Source organism: Maylandia zebra, linkage group LG11 (genome assembly GCF_041146795.1).
Source record: "Maylandia zebra isolate NMK-2024a linkage group LG11, Mzebra_GT3a, whole genome shotgun sequence".
In the NCBI taxonomy this organism is placed as follows: domain Eukaryota; kingdom Metazoa; phylum Chordata; class Actinopteri; order Cichliformes; family Cichlidae; genus Maylandia; species Maylandia zebra.
Window position 1 is genome coordinate 18,614,492 of NC_135177.1, and position 14,278 is coordinate 18,628,769.

The window sequence follows — 14,278 nt, forward strand, 5'->3', positions numbered from 1 at the left end:
CACAGAATGTAAATATAACTGATTATTTCTGTTTTCCTCTTAGGAGTAGCCCAGCCCCACCACATACTGACCATTAGTGATCTAGAAGAGACTCGAGGAGTTCGTCGCCACGGCCCACACTCACAGACAACAGGTCTGCGCAGTCACAGGTCCCCCCCTCCTCTGGGTCCTGTAACTGGACCAGTCACTCTCCGCACTGGAAAAAATTCCCTCCCTACCTCCCCCTTGTTCCCACTTGGTGCAACAGACAGCCTGATAAATTCTACGTCATCCCGCCCAGTTGGAAGTAGAGGTTCTTCCTCTGTACGATCCTCTGGGAATACAGCCCACTGTAACTCGTTATTCTTTCCCCAGTCTCCCTGGCAGGAAGGTGCTGGAAATTTTCCCTCTCAAAGTCTACCCTTCTCTTCACCTGTACAACATTTACCCAGAAGTCGACTGTCGTTTGATCTAAGCCAGTCGGACTCAGTCGAGGTGCCACACAACTTCTTAGCTTCACCAGAGCCAGAGGATGTCTCTCCAGCAAATGGTACATCACCCCAGGAGGACTTGGACCAACAGAAAGATGAAGAAGAGTTTCCCTACAGTTCATTCCACAAGGACCCCAACTTGAGTCTGGGCCAAGAGATGCGGACAGAACTTGAAATTGAAGAAACCCTCTTAAATGAGGGGGTGGCAATGAATTGTGGGGAGCAAATAGTGGTGGAAGGTGATGATCAAGAGGAATTTTGGGGAGCAGCCCAAGAAGTACAGAAGAAGAAGACCCTTGTTGCCAGTTTGCCACGGTCTGCAGCCTCAGCCAGGGATGACCTGGGTAACACATCCTCAGATGAAGATATGGAGCACTATTTTGACTTCTCTCGCACAATAGTCAGCTGCCCGGGATCAAAAGATCACTCGAAGTCTCCATCCTCGCCTTCCTCTCGACCTATGGCTCAACTGGATGGGGTAGATGACGGCACAGAGAGTGATGCAAGTATAGCAACCAGTGATGATGCTCAAAAAGTTAACAGTCAAACTCAGATACAAGCCAAAAAACTAAATGATAAAAATCTTCCCGACTTTGAAACCGCTAGCAGCACACAACCTTCCAAAGAATCATCTGATGATAAGCGAACAGATTCTTCTCCAGTCACGATTTCAGAAGCCACAAAAGATCCCGCTGATGGTTCAACCCAAGATGCACCTAAATCTTTTGATACCAGTCAAACCTCTGAAACCCCTTTAGTAAACCAAGAGCCCATGCTTTCTTCTCCAGTTGATAACATTCTGCCTAACCTAACTACAAATGTGCCTGAAATCCCATATTCAGAGGGGTTATTGCCAGGTTCCAGTTCAGGGTTGTCCTCTGAAACACCTCTTCTTCTTGAGAGATGTGACACTAACCCACAGTTCACCGAAATGCTTCCCGTGCTGCAAGACACACCACTTGAGACCCCCGAACCTTGTAAAGCCCTGAACTCATCACCTGACTGCAGCAGGTTTATATCACCAGCTGAGGGGGCTAGTGTGTTGATGAATGACTTATCATCTACTGCAACAGAGGCCCCAGTAGCAGGTTCTGCTGATAACAGTCAATGCTCTCTGTTGAGTCTTCTTCAGCCTTCCCCTTTAATGTCAACAGATGTACCAAACCCCTCTCAAGGACTAGTAGACCCTCTCCAGATGTATTCTTTGCCTACTTTCAGTCAGCCTCCCTTAACAAGTATTACATTGCAACCAGTGACCGCTGTACAAGAGTCAACAACTTTACCGTCCCTGGAACCTGCTAAACTGACAACTCTTAGTCCCGTTGGAGATATGACACAGACACTACTAAATGTCGTGCCTCAGAATGATCCAAGCTTATCAGCTACTGTTTCTCTACCGGTGTATGCCACACAAACACAGCCACTAGGCTCTACAGCTGTCAGCATTGTTTCCTCCTCTGCAGCAATATCGCCTCTGTCTGGACTGTCAACACACTGTTCAGCTGCTCCCACACAGGTACAAACCACCTCAGCTCCGATGATCCTAAATGGTTACAGTTCTTCTGTCCAGAAGGAAGCTACAGCTGGCCATACAATCTCCATCAATTTCGCTACACCCAGGCCAACTATCGAACCTCAGCAACCAGTGGTACCCCAGGCATTACCGGGTCATGCCATTCTTACTGTGAAGGAGGTGGGAGGTCCAAATGTAGACCCTACACCACATGTACTACTGGTGAACCGCCTTGGGCAGATCTTTGTGAAAAACCCTGAAAGCAACACTTTCCAGCTGCCTACTCCCAACTCCCCATCCTACAACTGTGTCACTCAGATTGCTAGCCTTTTGCAGAGCAACGCACTGTCAGCCACACTAGCTGCAGCTGGTAATATGACTGCACCACCATCTGTGGCCAATGTGACGACAGTACCTCCTCCACTAGTCACGCCTGCAGTTCAGAATCCATCTGCTGTCACACAACTGCTCACACACAAAAACAATGACACAATGGTAATGTCCAATGTGAAGAAATCAAGAAAAACTTCAAAAACACCAAAAGATGAAACTGCTCCAGATTCAAGAAAACCAAAGAAGAAGAAGGATTCCAGCGCGTCAAAGAAATCTAAGTCCTCCACGGCCTCAGGGCAGCCTGCTCTGCCATCTGAGAATCCTCCCATGAGTCCTGCTGAAAGTGCCCAAGCAATTATTAATCAAGCAATGGCGAGTAACTACACCCCCAAGTGGAGTGGGCTTCGAACAATGAGCCCTTCCTCACTAGTTTTGCCACCCGGCCTGTTAATTGAACCAGATCCTCCAGAGTCACCCCGCTCTCCATCACCACAACCTAAACCAGTTCCCCCACCCCGCCCTCGCACCCATGTCCGCATGAAAAGAGTGTCTTCACTTTCAGACCGCATCGTCACAAAGAAATCTAAGGTTGACTTCCTGCAACCAGAGCCCGTCATCGAGGATGAGGAGCGTCGCAAACCAGCTTTTCCAAGCATCTCCAGCAGGGCCTCAGGAGTCCGAATCAAGACCCCCACAGTGAAAGGAGTACTGAACTTGGACGAGTTAAAAGAGGAGCATCTAAGTGATTCTGATAGCTCAGGGTAAGTTTTTACCTATCTGAATTCATTTTTTTAGCTGCCCTGCTGGTTATTGTGTCAGTGATCATTTAGGCTGACAAAAGAAAGAAAAATTCACGTAGTCAAGCAATTGGTGGCTATTGGCTATTGGTGGTATATGTTTCCATTACTCAACGAATTGATGTCTTTTCGATTTTTAAATACAGTCCACTTCAAAGAAGTTGGAACGTTGTGTAAAATGTAAATAAAGCATTTCAGTGACTTTTAAATTATTTCAGTCCATTGCTTAACTGAAAAAAAGTACAAAGGAGTCATGAAATGTTCATTGTTTTACACAGGCTCATTCTGAATTCTTTGCCACCAGCATGTTTGAAATATCTGGGACAGCAGTGAGTTTATCACTGTGCCGCGTCACCTGTTCTTTGAAGTAGCGTTTGGAAACTGAGACCACATTGCTGTAGTTTTGAAAGTGAAATGTTTTCACAATCTTGCTTGATACCGTATTTCAGCAGCCCAAAGACAAAACCTACAAATCCTGTATACCTTATGCAGTATTTTATTCAGCTTTAAAGGGTGCCTTCGTAGATGTGCAATTTACCCACGCAGTTAGTACTAATGAGGCCTTGTACTATCTCAAATTATGGCTTTCATGGAGTTTGTGGATAATAGGTCTGATGATTGTTCTTCTCTCTCATAGAAAAACAATGATTTTGCGTCAGAGAGCCTGAGAAACAAATATTTATGTATATGAAGTCATTTTTAAAAACAAAATAATTGTTTCCACTTGCTTTTCCCAGATCAGAGCCTTGGAGTTTCATGTCTGTGAGTGAACAAGGCAAACAGCAGGCCTGGGAACCAGTGGGACACAGCACACTGACTGACTGGAAGAAATATTCTGGTATTCTTGAGTTAAAACTGTGTAATTTCAAGAGTTTAAAAATACCAGCCACATTTAATATATCACTGATTAATAAATGGTACCTTTTCGCTTCTGCGTCCTTTAAATGTGTTGAATTGTTTAAGAACAATGTGAAAAAGGAGCTCTACGGATTGTGTTTTGTTAGGCGCTGCTTCTGCCTCAGATGACGAACCACCTCCATCTGATGATGAGGGATGTCCAACGAATAGAGACCAGCCACACTTACGATTCGAGATAACCAGCGATGACGGCTTTAGTGTAGAGGCAGACACCATTGAAGGTAAGGCCAGTGTTACATTTTAAAAAATTAGCATCGTAATGTTCTCGTTTTTTATGCTCATTGCTTTGTGCTAATCCCATCTAATTGTCAACTCTTCCTTCAGTGGCTTGGAAAGCAGTCACAGATGGGGTGCAGGAGGCTCGAGCAATTGCAAGGTTGAGGCCACTGACGTTTCAGTGGCTCAGCGGTCCCCGTATGCTGGGTCTGGTCCATGACGCATTAGTGTTCTTGCTGGAGCAGCTTGAAGGAGCTCACCGTTGCCAGCGCCATAGTTTCCGTTTCTTCAAACAGTTCAGCCAGGAGGATGATCTGCCCGTCAACCCCAGTGGCTGTGCCCGTTCGGAGCTTTACCTTAGGTATGTTTGCCCTTTAGCCTTTTTTCCGTTAGTACCTGCTTGTGACTTGAGGCAGTACAACTCGGCTTGACTCATTTTCCATTACAGTTGAGCAGCACCAATGTGCGTGGGGTTGTTATAGCAACACGCCCGGCCCTCCTGTGGCGTCATTTGTATGCAACACAAACGCTACAACAAAGATGGACGTCAAGGCGATGCAATTCCTGCTGCTCAGCCTGTGGCACCATGGTGTTGTTTCTGTGCCATTTCCCTCATCGCCGGGTTTCAAAAATGGCGGTTTTGATTTTTGGAAGAAGAATCCAAACTCAGGGTACCAGTACTATCAATTAGGTGGGTGACAGTACCAGGTACTGGTACTGTCACTTCAATTGACAGTACTGGTACTGTCACCTCATGTAAAGCCACCCAGAGTAGGTACTAATGGAAAAGGGTTGTTGGATTCATCCTGGAGAGAGTGAGTCAGAAAGATATAACTCTTCTAGAACTAACAGCAGTTTATTTGCTCCAACAGGAAGTCTACATTTGATATGTTCAACTTCCTGGCTTCTCAGCACAGACAGCTTCCTGACATTGGGCCTTACGACGATGAGGAAGACGAGGTTCTTTTGAAGTCCACGAGGTCAGGCTTTAGTTTATATTTCCTGGATTGTAATGCCATATTAGGACTTTCAAACTGCTTTTCTCTGAAATATGTTGTGCAGCTTCATATTGTAACTGCACACCACTTTTTTTTCAAAACTAAAATATACTTTTTCATAAATATATTGACTATTGTCATTTTTTTTAGTATGTTGCAAAACAGTGTTGTTGAAGTTTTGGGTCAATTAATTTCTGCTCCCTTTATCAGACGAGCCACCAGTTTGGAGTTGCCCATGGCCATGCGCTTCAGACATCTGAAAAAGACTTCCAAGGAGGCAGTAGGAGTGTACAGGCGAGTTACATTTGCAATTCATCATTGCTACATGAAATAGTAAAATGCATTGCTATACGATGCTTAAAATACTCAGTTGACAACATCATAGTTTTAAGGCTTTTAAAGTTCATAGCCTTGGCTGCAAAAGCCACAAATATTTAAAAAAAAACCTCAGAATTGGGTTCACTTCTTAATCTTAATGCCAGCATGGCATTTAAGTTCCTGTTGCATGTAATGAACTCAGAGCTCTAACTGTGTCATCTTCCATCTCTTTAAAACCAACACAGGATATGACTTGTCTCTCTTTGGAATCTTTTATCATTTTCACACTTTGGTTTGCCTATTTATAAGATTAACAGAGAAAACCAAAGCATTCCCTGTCAAGAGCAGCGTGAGCAGGAGGATTCAAAACTGAAAAAAGCATCCTTCAGTGATGTTCAATGAATATTCAGCATTGAAGTCCAGTTTGTTTTATTTTGTTCCAGTATGGATGACTCTTTAAAACATTTTCTGTTCAGTTTACCTGTCTAAGTTTAATATGTATGACTATTTTTTACAGTGTAGTATAGAATTGTATCTGTGATCATGTTAATGGAAAAACAAGTTGGAGAAAACATTTTAGCCTTTAGCTCTACCAGAGGTATATTAAAAAGGAGTTTTTCTTTCCCCCTGTCACCAAGTGGGGTTTCCTCTCTATTATTGTAGGGTCTTTTCCTTACAATATAAAGCTCTTACCATCCTGTGGTGATGAGAACCACATGACTTAAATGGCATTAGCTTTCATAAAACAAGGGTGATACATAGATAGTCATTTGAATGCAAGTAACAGCTCTTTGGCAGTAATGTGTCATTATTGCTAGCCAGACAACAGAGTCACACAAAACCATTATTCCACACAATGAATCATAGCTAGCATACATGCACAACAATTCTGCTTTTGCTAACAGCTGTTCAAACATCTGTTTCATGTTAATCCTAGTGAGGCTGAAGAAAAAGCAGCCGTTGGGAAATGAAACAGTGCCTTGGCCAGACATTACGGAGACAGCCTGTTCAACGAGAGCTTTTTTAAAAAACTACAAAAACATTCCCACTCTTTGTTTATACTTTGGCCGCATTTAACACGTTTTGCAAGTACTTCTGCAAGACATTGGCTGCACTGTGACCTCACTCAATTTCTAAGAAAGAAGGTCTTGTTAAACAGAAAACTTTTTTTTCACTGCACAATACAGCTTTGTCACTCTGTAATGTCACTGCTACCCAGGAAGCACAAAAGGAGAAGTGGTAGGGGTGGGGGCAATCCTGAGAAAAGTGTCAAAATCTAGTGACAAAGAGCATGTAGGGTAGAGCAGGGCGATATGACCAAAAATATTTATCACGATATACATTAGAAAATTTGCGATAACAATAACATATCCTCAGCATAACCATGTATAATATCCACAGAGGTTATACACACACAATACGGTAATATTATGTTAAAGCACAGTACGTATCACTCCACGAGGCTCCTGACTATGATAGCCGTAATGCTCCGACAATCCATCAAGCGGTGCGGATTCGTAGCTCAGCAAAGTCGTACTAAAACATTTGATAGATTTTCGAGCGCCGTGTAGCACATAAAATCGTTTCGAGGTCAGTAAACACAACCAGAATTCATACATAAGGCACACGGGGTTATAAGGGGCACTGTTGATTTTTAGAAAGATCAAAGGATTGATTTTAAGTGTACCGTATTTTCCAAAAATATGGGATTTTTTTGGGAATCAAACGAAGTGTGGAAATGATAAGATTCCAAAGAGAGACAAGTCATATCCTGTGTTGGTTTTAAAGAGACACACGATGAAACAATTAGATGTCTGAGTTCATCACATGCAACAGGAACTTGCCTCCGGTGCATCCACTGGAGTTTGAATTTGTGTGAATGTTAGATAGAAAGTACTTAAGTAGACAAAGCATAGAGAAAAGTGCTTGTAAGAATGTATGTGAATTGGTGAATGAGGCACATAATGTGCTTTGAGTGCTTGAGTAGCAAAAGCTATATAAGAGCTGGTCCATTTACCATTTATATTAAAATAAGACAAAAAAAAAACCCAATAAAATGAAAAAACATCAAAGTGGCTGAATTTGGGTATATATTTTGGGTATAGCCCTAGCTCCTGTATTTACCATGTTAGTGCTTGTGTGCCAACATTCATGCAAAGGTAAAAGATTGTAAACTAAAAAAGTGGACACATTAAAGTTTGGCCTGTATCAGCAATATAATATACAAATGTGTTATTGTATAGATTTTTTTAAATATCTTCCTATTGCTTTACAATCAGTTTTCATCTTGATAACACTTCCTGTAGGTCTGCTATCCACGGCCGTGGTCTTTTCTGCAAGAGGAACATTGAAGCAGGAGAGATGGTTATCGAATACGCGGGCATCGTCATTCGCTCCGTGCTCACTGATAAAAGGGAGAAGTACTATGATGGGAAGGTTTGTGCATCTTCATCATTGTCATTCTAGTTTTGGTCAGGTATTTCATAGCAACTGGCGGTTCATGCTGAGAGATTTCATGAAAAACACCAACAGGTTTCATTTCTGCTCCCTGCAGGGTATCGGTTGTTACATGTTCCGCATCGATGACTTCGACGTAGTGGATGCGACTATGCATGGCAACGCGGCGAGGTTTATCAACCACTCATGTGAACCTAACTGCTACTCTCGAGTGATCAACGTGGAAGGTCGGAAGCACATCGTCATCTTCGCTCTTAGGAAAATCTACAGGGGGGAGGAGCTCACCTACGACTACAAGTTCCCCATCGAAGACGCCAGCAACAAACTCAACTGTAACTGTGGGGCCCGGAGATGTCGTCGTTTCCTCAACTAAGAAATCTCTTGGATACAAAAAGGGGGAGGATCCTGTTTACTAGTAAGCCTTAAATTGTGGTGACACTGGATTGGGGCTTGAGGAGGCTGCGGTCAGTCTGCCCAGCAGGGGGATTAAGCCACTATGAGACTGGCCAGAAACATGGCTAGTGAGAAGTGAGGACATTTTTTGGTTTTTTTTTGTTTTTGGGGGGGGGGTTCAAGCGGAAGAGGATGAGAACCAGCACAAAAAACAAACTTTGCAGAGTTTCTTGCCTCACAGTGTACTAAAAGGTATGGCTCCCCGAATAATGTAATTGCAGCTGTAATTAAATCAGAGGAAGTAGTTTTGGGTGCTCGTGACAACTGGAGATTTCAAAGTGTGGAGAGTTTCTGGATTTGAGCAGATAACCTCAGATCAAGCCTTATCTGTCACATTACATTACAGCTCCATCCCTGTAGTTGTGAAGTCAGTTCTCAAGCCATACATCACCCAGACCTTTATTTGTACGATTCAGTACTTCTTATGTTAACGCTTTCCCTTTTTTTTTCCTTTTTCTGTCTTTTTTGTGAATAACAGAAAATCAAAACAAAAACATGGTGCTAAGCTTTTTAAAAGCTTTGTCTTTAGTTGGACTAAGATGTCTTGCGAATCAGGAATTGTTTAGCTCTTTCTTTACCCTGCTGAGATCTTAAATTTATGCACTCTTATAAGTCCTCCTGTTGTTATCTGTAAAATCTCACATTCAAAACCTGCTATTCGTCACCCACTTTCTTCCTGTCTTGAGTGTAAAATTAGTGTCTGGTTTCAGAGCAGAAAAACAGTGTCATAGAAACGTCCTCTTGGTATTTTTTTTTTCTTTCTTTCTTTGGTTGTTTTTTTTTTTCATGTAAAGTGTATGTAGCAAAACACTACCCAAGCCAAAATTGAAGATTTCCTTCCTTTTTCTTTCTTTCTTTCTTTTTTTAAAAATATATATATTTTAATACTCTCATGGCAGATGCTCATTGTTACCTATTGCAATAAGACTTTGCTGCCCTGCAGTTGCACATAATTACCCATCAAACATCCAAATTATCTTCATCTTCGTGAAATCTTCTGCAGTTTCTCTTGATCAGGGAGGGCACTGGTGTAAGGCATTGCTACTGAGCATGTACATTGAGCTCCTGCACCGCGATGGTCGAGAAGACAGTGTAGGTGCGTGACTTTTCTAGGTATTGCTGCCTTTAAAATAATGATTGTTGTAGGTGGATGTTCAGTGGTGTCATTGGTGAGGCTAATTGAATTCACACACTGTTCAAATTGGTAGTTATATTTATTCATGTTTTGATTTCTATTTTAAATGGTTAAAGGTTGTGCTGTGTATAAATTGGTGGCGGTCTAGTGAACCCCCCCTTCCCCTTTCCCCTTTCCCATATGTATGCTTTGTTTACACATCATGTCTTTTGTTTCACTAACTTACTTGAATTTTTTTTCTCTCTTTGGGGCAGTTGTGGTGTGCGATTAAGCCTTTATGACAGATTGTTCTAAAGCAGGTATTTTTAAAGAATCTTTATTTTATTTTACTTTTATTTTTTTTAATGTAGATTACTGATGGTCTTAGAATCAGCCACAGGAGTAAAGTGAGCACTGTTTGCCTACTCAAGCCCATAATTATGTTTTCCAAAATTATGTCATGTTTTGTCTTTTATCACCCACCCACCCCTCCCCCCACCTTGCATGTCCAATCACTGGGATGGAGCCCAGGTTAACTTGTGTCAATCACCTAGCTGATAACAAGAGCAGAGTCACTCCCAACTCCTTGCAAGGATTCTACCTCAGCTGTTTAGACAGATGTTTGGGAATACTGATGCAAAAAGAGAGGATGATGATTTAAAAAAAATAGCTTGGTTTTAATATCCAGGTGTGTGTGTGTGTGTGTGTGTATTTGGAAATGTTTGTCATTTCTATGTATGTGTGCGTGCGTGCGTGCCATGAAGGATGCAAGGCACTAGTCAAAACCTGAAGTTATCATGACCATCTCGCCCAGAATCTGTTAAGAAAGCTGTATGTTCTATATACACATATATATAAATATACATATAAATATATATATAGTAGGGTTATTTTAACGTAAGTGTAAAAGACATCAAAATGAGAAAATATGTGCTCTTTAAATTTACGTCTTTGTTACCATGTACAAATAAACCCTGAGTTTGTAAATATTTGTATACATATTTCTAAACCTGTTTAATTTTTCTATGCACTTTTTTTATTTATAATGTTATTTGCTTAATAAAGATGTTAAGATGTTTGATGAAATGACTGAGTGAATGATTTTATTTGCATAGGTCAATAGTATTATAAAGGCAACAACAATTGGAAACAGATTAACATTTAAAAAAAACATTACTCATTTGTTCTATTTTGACAAGAATACTGTCGCGGTAAATATGATGGTGGGGAAAACAGGAACTGTGGAATTTTGGTTGAGTTCACTGGAGGAAAAGGCATCTCGTTAGCTGGATGGGTAAAGATAAAGCCTGGCTAAAATTCTGATTCTGTGCTTTGTCCTTCATGCACGTGTTAAGCAGTTTATATGGGATACAGCAGTCGAGGTTAAATGTTTTCCAGGAGGTAGGTAATAATACATTAATTATTCAAACGTAATAACAAATGAAGCTGCAAATATGGAAGAAGCTATTTAATTTTTTATGGAATGCTTGACTTCCCCCGTCATCAACTTGGACGCATAAGGCATGCCTTTTATCGCTCCGCTTCTCTCCGTGCTCGTAGCAGCCTTTTTGGGAGTCGGGCTAAACAGTCGCTACACTTCAGTCTTATTTGTTTTAAGTTTTGCAAGAGCAGCTATGGCGTCATTACGCTCCATTTGTTTGAGCAGTTTAGCCAGGTGCCCTACAGTCCAGTCGGGGTTCTTGCAGGTCACCCCCTCCAGCACAGCTTTTAGGGGGCTTTTGCTGTCCTTCATAGAGTAGGTGTAAGTAATCCAGGTGGAGGGGAAGGCGCAGTGCGACGCCAGATGTTTTGTGCTCTTTCTTACATGGCTCTCTGGATCCAGCAAAATCACCAGCTCTTCCAAAACATCCAAGTTGTCCAGCACGGTCTGTAGAGGTGCAGACAGGATGTCTGCACCTGCATTTTGAAAGGGGAAAAAGAGCATCAATGAATGATGTCAGTAGGTTAATGAAACAGACTTTCATTCGTCAACAGGAACACAAAATGGCAGTTTCCGCCCACTTTTATCCCTCACTAGACAGTGGTTTGGATAGGTGTTGTATATTTTGAGATAACATTAAGTTCGACTCACAAAGTATGTCCTCTACGTCACTGCCATTAGATGAACCTGTCAGGGGGGCGAATCCGTCATTTATATATGAGGGTTGCCTGCAAAAAGCCTTTGCTGTTTACATAAGGCAGAGGAGAGAGAGTGTCAGAATCATATTCACCAGCTTGAAGCTAGAGGGTATTTTAAAGTTATTTTAAAAATAACCCTACTATATTGGTTGTAAAATTACATTCTGTAACATTTTATGGCAACTTCTCTTTATAAACCCAGTGGTCAGCTTTTATGTCGTTTCTTAAGTTCCCAAGACCTTGATGTGTGCACATTTGTTTATCTTCGATCGTCTAGTTTCGGTATACATACCTCTTTTCCGTTTAAGACCAAACACATAAGCAGACAAGGCAACGAGCACAATGGAAATTAAAATGGCTAATGGTACTGCCCCTGCAGACACAGGAAAAAGTCAAGGTTACATTTAAATGTAACTGTCAAGAAAGGTGTCTCAGGTGTACAGTGAAGTGCACGCGTAACTTACAGGCTGCCCTTGACACATTGTGAGAACGTGATGGTGGTGAGGTTGGTGTCAAGTTAGGTCCTTGATATGCCAGAGTCTGGAATGAAAACAGAATGGATGTTTTGGCTGTTGCTGATGAGGAAGAAACTCCTTCTTAACCAGCTCTCCACAAATATCTTCTGTTGCTTCTTTCTGTTGTGTTTCATATTTTTAGTACCACTACTGCCACAGACAGGCAACCCCTATATATTTATTTATTACTGGTAAAATTTACAATTTACACTAAATGCAAAAAGCCTACTCACTGTGACAGGGAAATCTGTTGTCGGGATTCTGCAGAAAAACAGAAAAGGGGTGGGGAGGAATGAAAGTCTGTAGATAAAACAGCGAGAGTTTTAAGAGGAAAGCGCTCTTATTGTGCCTGCTTATTAAGCCTTAAAAGAGATAGTGAAACACACACACACACACTTTGATGAAAATCCCCTGCGGTTCAGAGAGACCATCACATCCCCTCAGCTGTTTACCTGTTTCTCACGGTGATGTGCTTGTTGTCTTACCTTTGCGTAACAGGCACCTTGCCGCAAACGGTGTCAGCTGTTGTGTTGCAAGGTCTCTCAGTCTGAAACGGACACAGGCTACAGAGTGTGCAGTGGAAGCTGCTGCCATTGTTAAAAGTGTTTGTCTTGCACGGTTTTGTTGGTGCCTCGTGTCGCCCTCCGTCATCATCAAACCCACAGTTGGGGGTAATTTCATGACCTACATGAATAATAATATAATATAATATAATATAATATAATATAATATAATATAATATAATATAATATAATATAATATAATATAATATTTGACCTACCTGGCTTTATAGGGGTTTTCGCACACGGGATGCATGTTTGTTGCGCCTTATCCCAGATGGTTGTTAGATCGTGGCATTTTACTGAGTGTCCAGTGTTACTCATCGTTACTGAACTGAGCTTTAGAGCAAAGATTCTGTCTCTATAACAGCCCCATAGCACCACCCCTTCTTCTACATAAGTGCGGTTAGAGTTCCGTAGTACATGTCATCGTTTCTTCTTTCTCGCTGACCCAAATGTTCTGATATGCTTTTGTTTGTTTGTTTGTTCTTTTAATGAAAGCTGGTCAAATGTTAGACCAGTTTAATATGCAAGCAAGGGACAAATCATACAAACTATTTCGGAGCGAAATCGAAATATTTAAACTCACTCCGTTATTGGGCTATAAAGTGACGGTGTAGAGCAAGCCTATTCAAATGGCGGCCCGCGGGCCAAATGCGGCCCAGAAGCAACCTGCGAGTGGCCCTGCCCGTGGTCCTGGCAGAAACACAGAGAAAACGCAAAAAATTAATTCATTAATTAATTTTAAAAAAATTAAAAAATTCCTACAGCGTAGTGTAGACTGTGAATGCAACACTCCTAGTAGCCTAGCAATATTTAACCCACAATGCACCGTGATGTAAACATATTAAACAATCATCGTAATATATGATGCAACAACAGCATGTCTTTCTCACTCCAAAAGCGCAAAATTGACAATGAAAACTGTCGGTTTAACCCTGCCTGGACTGACAAATACTTATTCATTTTACCGAGTTTAATAATCTTACAACCGGAGTTGTACGACCATGGTGAGGGTCCTGTACAGCCCAAGAGAGAGCTGCAGCATCTTCCCTTCGTGTTTGCTTCTTGGCGAAGAAGAAAAGGCCTTTCACAGATTCTGAAACAGTGAAATACTGCATGCTGGTCGTGGTGGATGCGGTGAAAAGTGAGTGTGACATCTGCTATTAAAAACGTACCCCTGTAGGACAGTTCAAATATTCGTAGAGTTGAAGCTCTGGCGTCAGACGAGTTTGAAATGCTGTTAGATGACCTGAAGAAAACTGATGTAATGTCTATAGCAGGAGATCACAGACAGAACTGATAATGCACAGTTGTGCGTATATGTCCGTTTTTTGGATGGGAAATTGCTCGGCTTAGAGGGACACACAGCTGGCGAAATAATGTTTGAGAAGATTTAAGCTCTTTTTGAGGAAAATGGTCTGGATATGAAGCGTGTCTGTATACTTGTGACGGATGGGGCTCCATCCATGGCAGG

General features: G+C 41.8%; 2 protein-coding genes across 3 annotated transcripts in view; one reads left to right on the plus strand and one right to left on the minus strand.

Annotated features, from left to right (window-relative positions):
- Nucleotides 1-10,673, plus strand: part of kmt2bb (lysine (K)-specific methyltransferase 2Bb) — a 29,136-nt gene extending 18,463 nt beyond the window's left edge. For both annotated transcript variants that reach the window (XM_004541558.4, XM_004541559.4), the window contains exons 29-36: nucleotides 44-3,077; nucleotides 3,851-3,951; nucleotides 4,118-4,252; nucleotides 4,356-4,608; nucleotides 5,120-5,227; nucleotides 5,456-5,539; nucleotides 7,870-7,999; nucleotides 8,118-10,673. In XM_004541558.4, the coding sequence (XP_004541615.2) occupies nucleotides 44-3,077; nucleotides 3,851-3,951; nucleotides 4,118-4,252; nucleotides 4,356-4,608; nucleotides 5,120-5,227; nucleotides 5,456-5,539; nucleotides 7,870-7,999; nucleotides 8,118-8,393 (4,121 nt within the window). In that variant the 3' untranslated portion in view covers nucleotides 8,394-10,673. The remainder of the gene's footprint in view (nucleotides 1-43; nucleotides 3,078-3,850; nucleotides 3,952-4,117; nucleotides 4,253-4,355; nucleotides 4,609-5,119; nucleotides 5,228-5,455; nucleotides 5,540-7,869; nucleotides 8,000-8,117) is intronic.
- On the minus strand, nucleotides 10,664-13,425 carry igflr1 (IGF-like family receptor 1). Its single transcript, XM_014412086.4, has 7 exons — nucleotides 13,023-13,425; nucleotides 12,727-12,925; nucleotides 12,475-12,502; nucleotides 12,191-12,266; nucleotides 12,019-12,099; nucleotides 11,680-11,772; nucleotides 10,664-11,504 (listed from the first exon to the last, which is right to left on the minus strand). Exons 1-7 carry the CDS (start codon nucleotides 13,123-13,125, stop codon nucleotides 11,179-11,181), a joined length of 906 nt encoding a protein of 301 aa, XP_014267572.2. The 5' UTR covers nucleotides 13,126-13,425; the 3' UTR covers nucleotides 10,664-11,178.
- Nucleotides 13,426-14,278: the final 853 nt, after the last annotated feature.

Bases quoted from the DNA above. Each gene is read 5' to 3' on its own strand.
- igflr1 (XM_014412086.4), bottom strand. From the start codon at position 13,125: ATGAGTAACACTGGACACTCAGTAAAATGCCACGATCTAACAACCATC. The intron at 12,926-13,022 runs GTAGGTCAAATA...TTATTCATGTAG, and splicing joins GAAAACCCCTATAAAGCCAG to GTCATGAAATTACCCCCAAC. The intron at 11,505-11,679 runs GTGAGTCGAACT...TTCAAAATGCAG, and splicing joins TGACGTAGAGGACATACTTT to GTGCAGACATCCTGTCTGCA.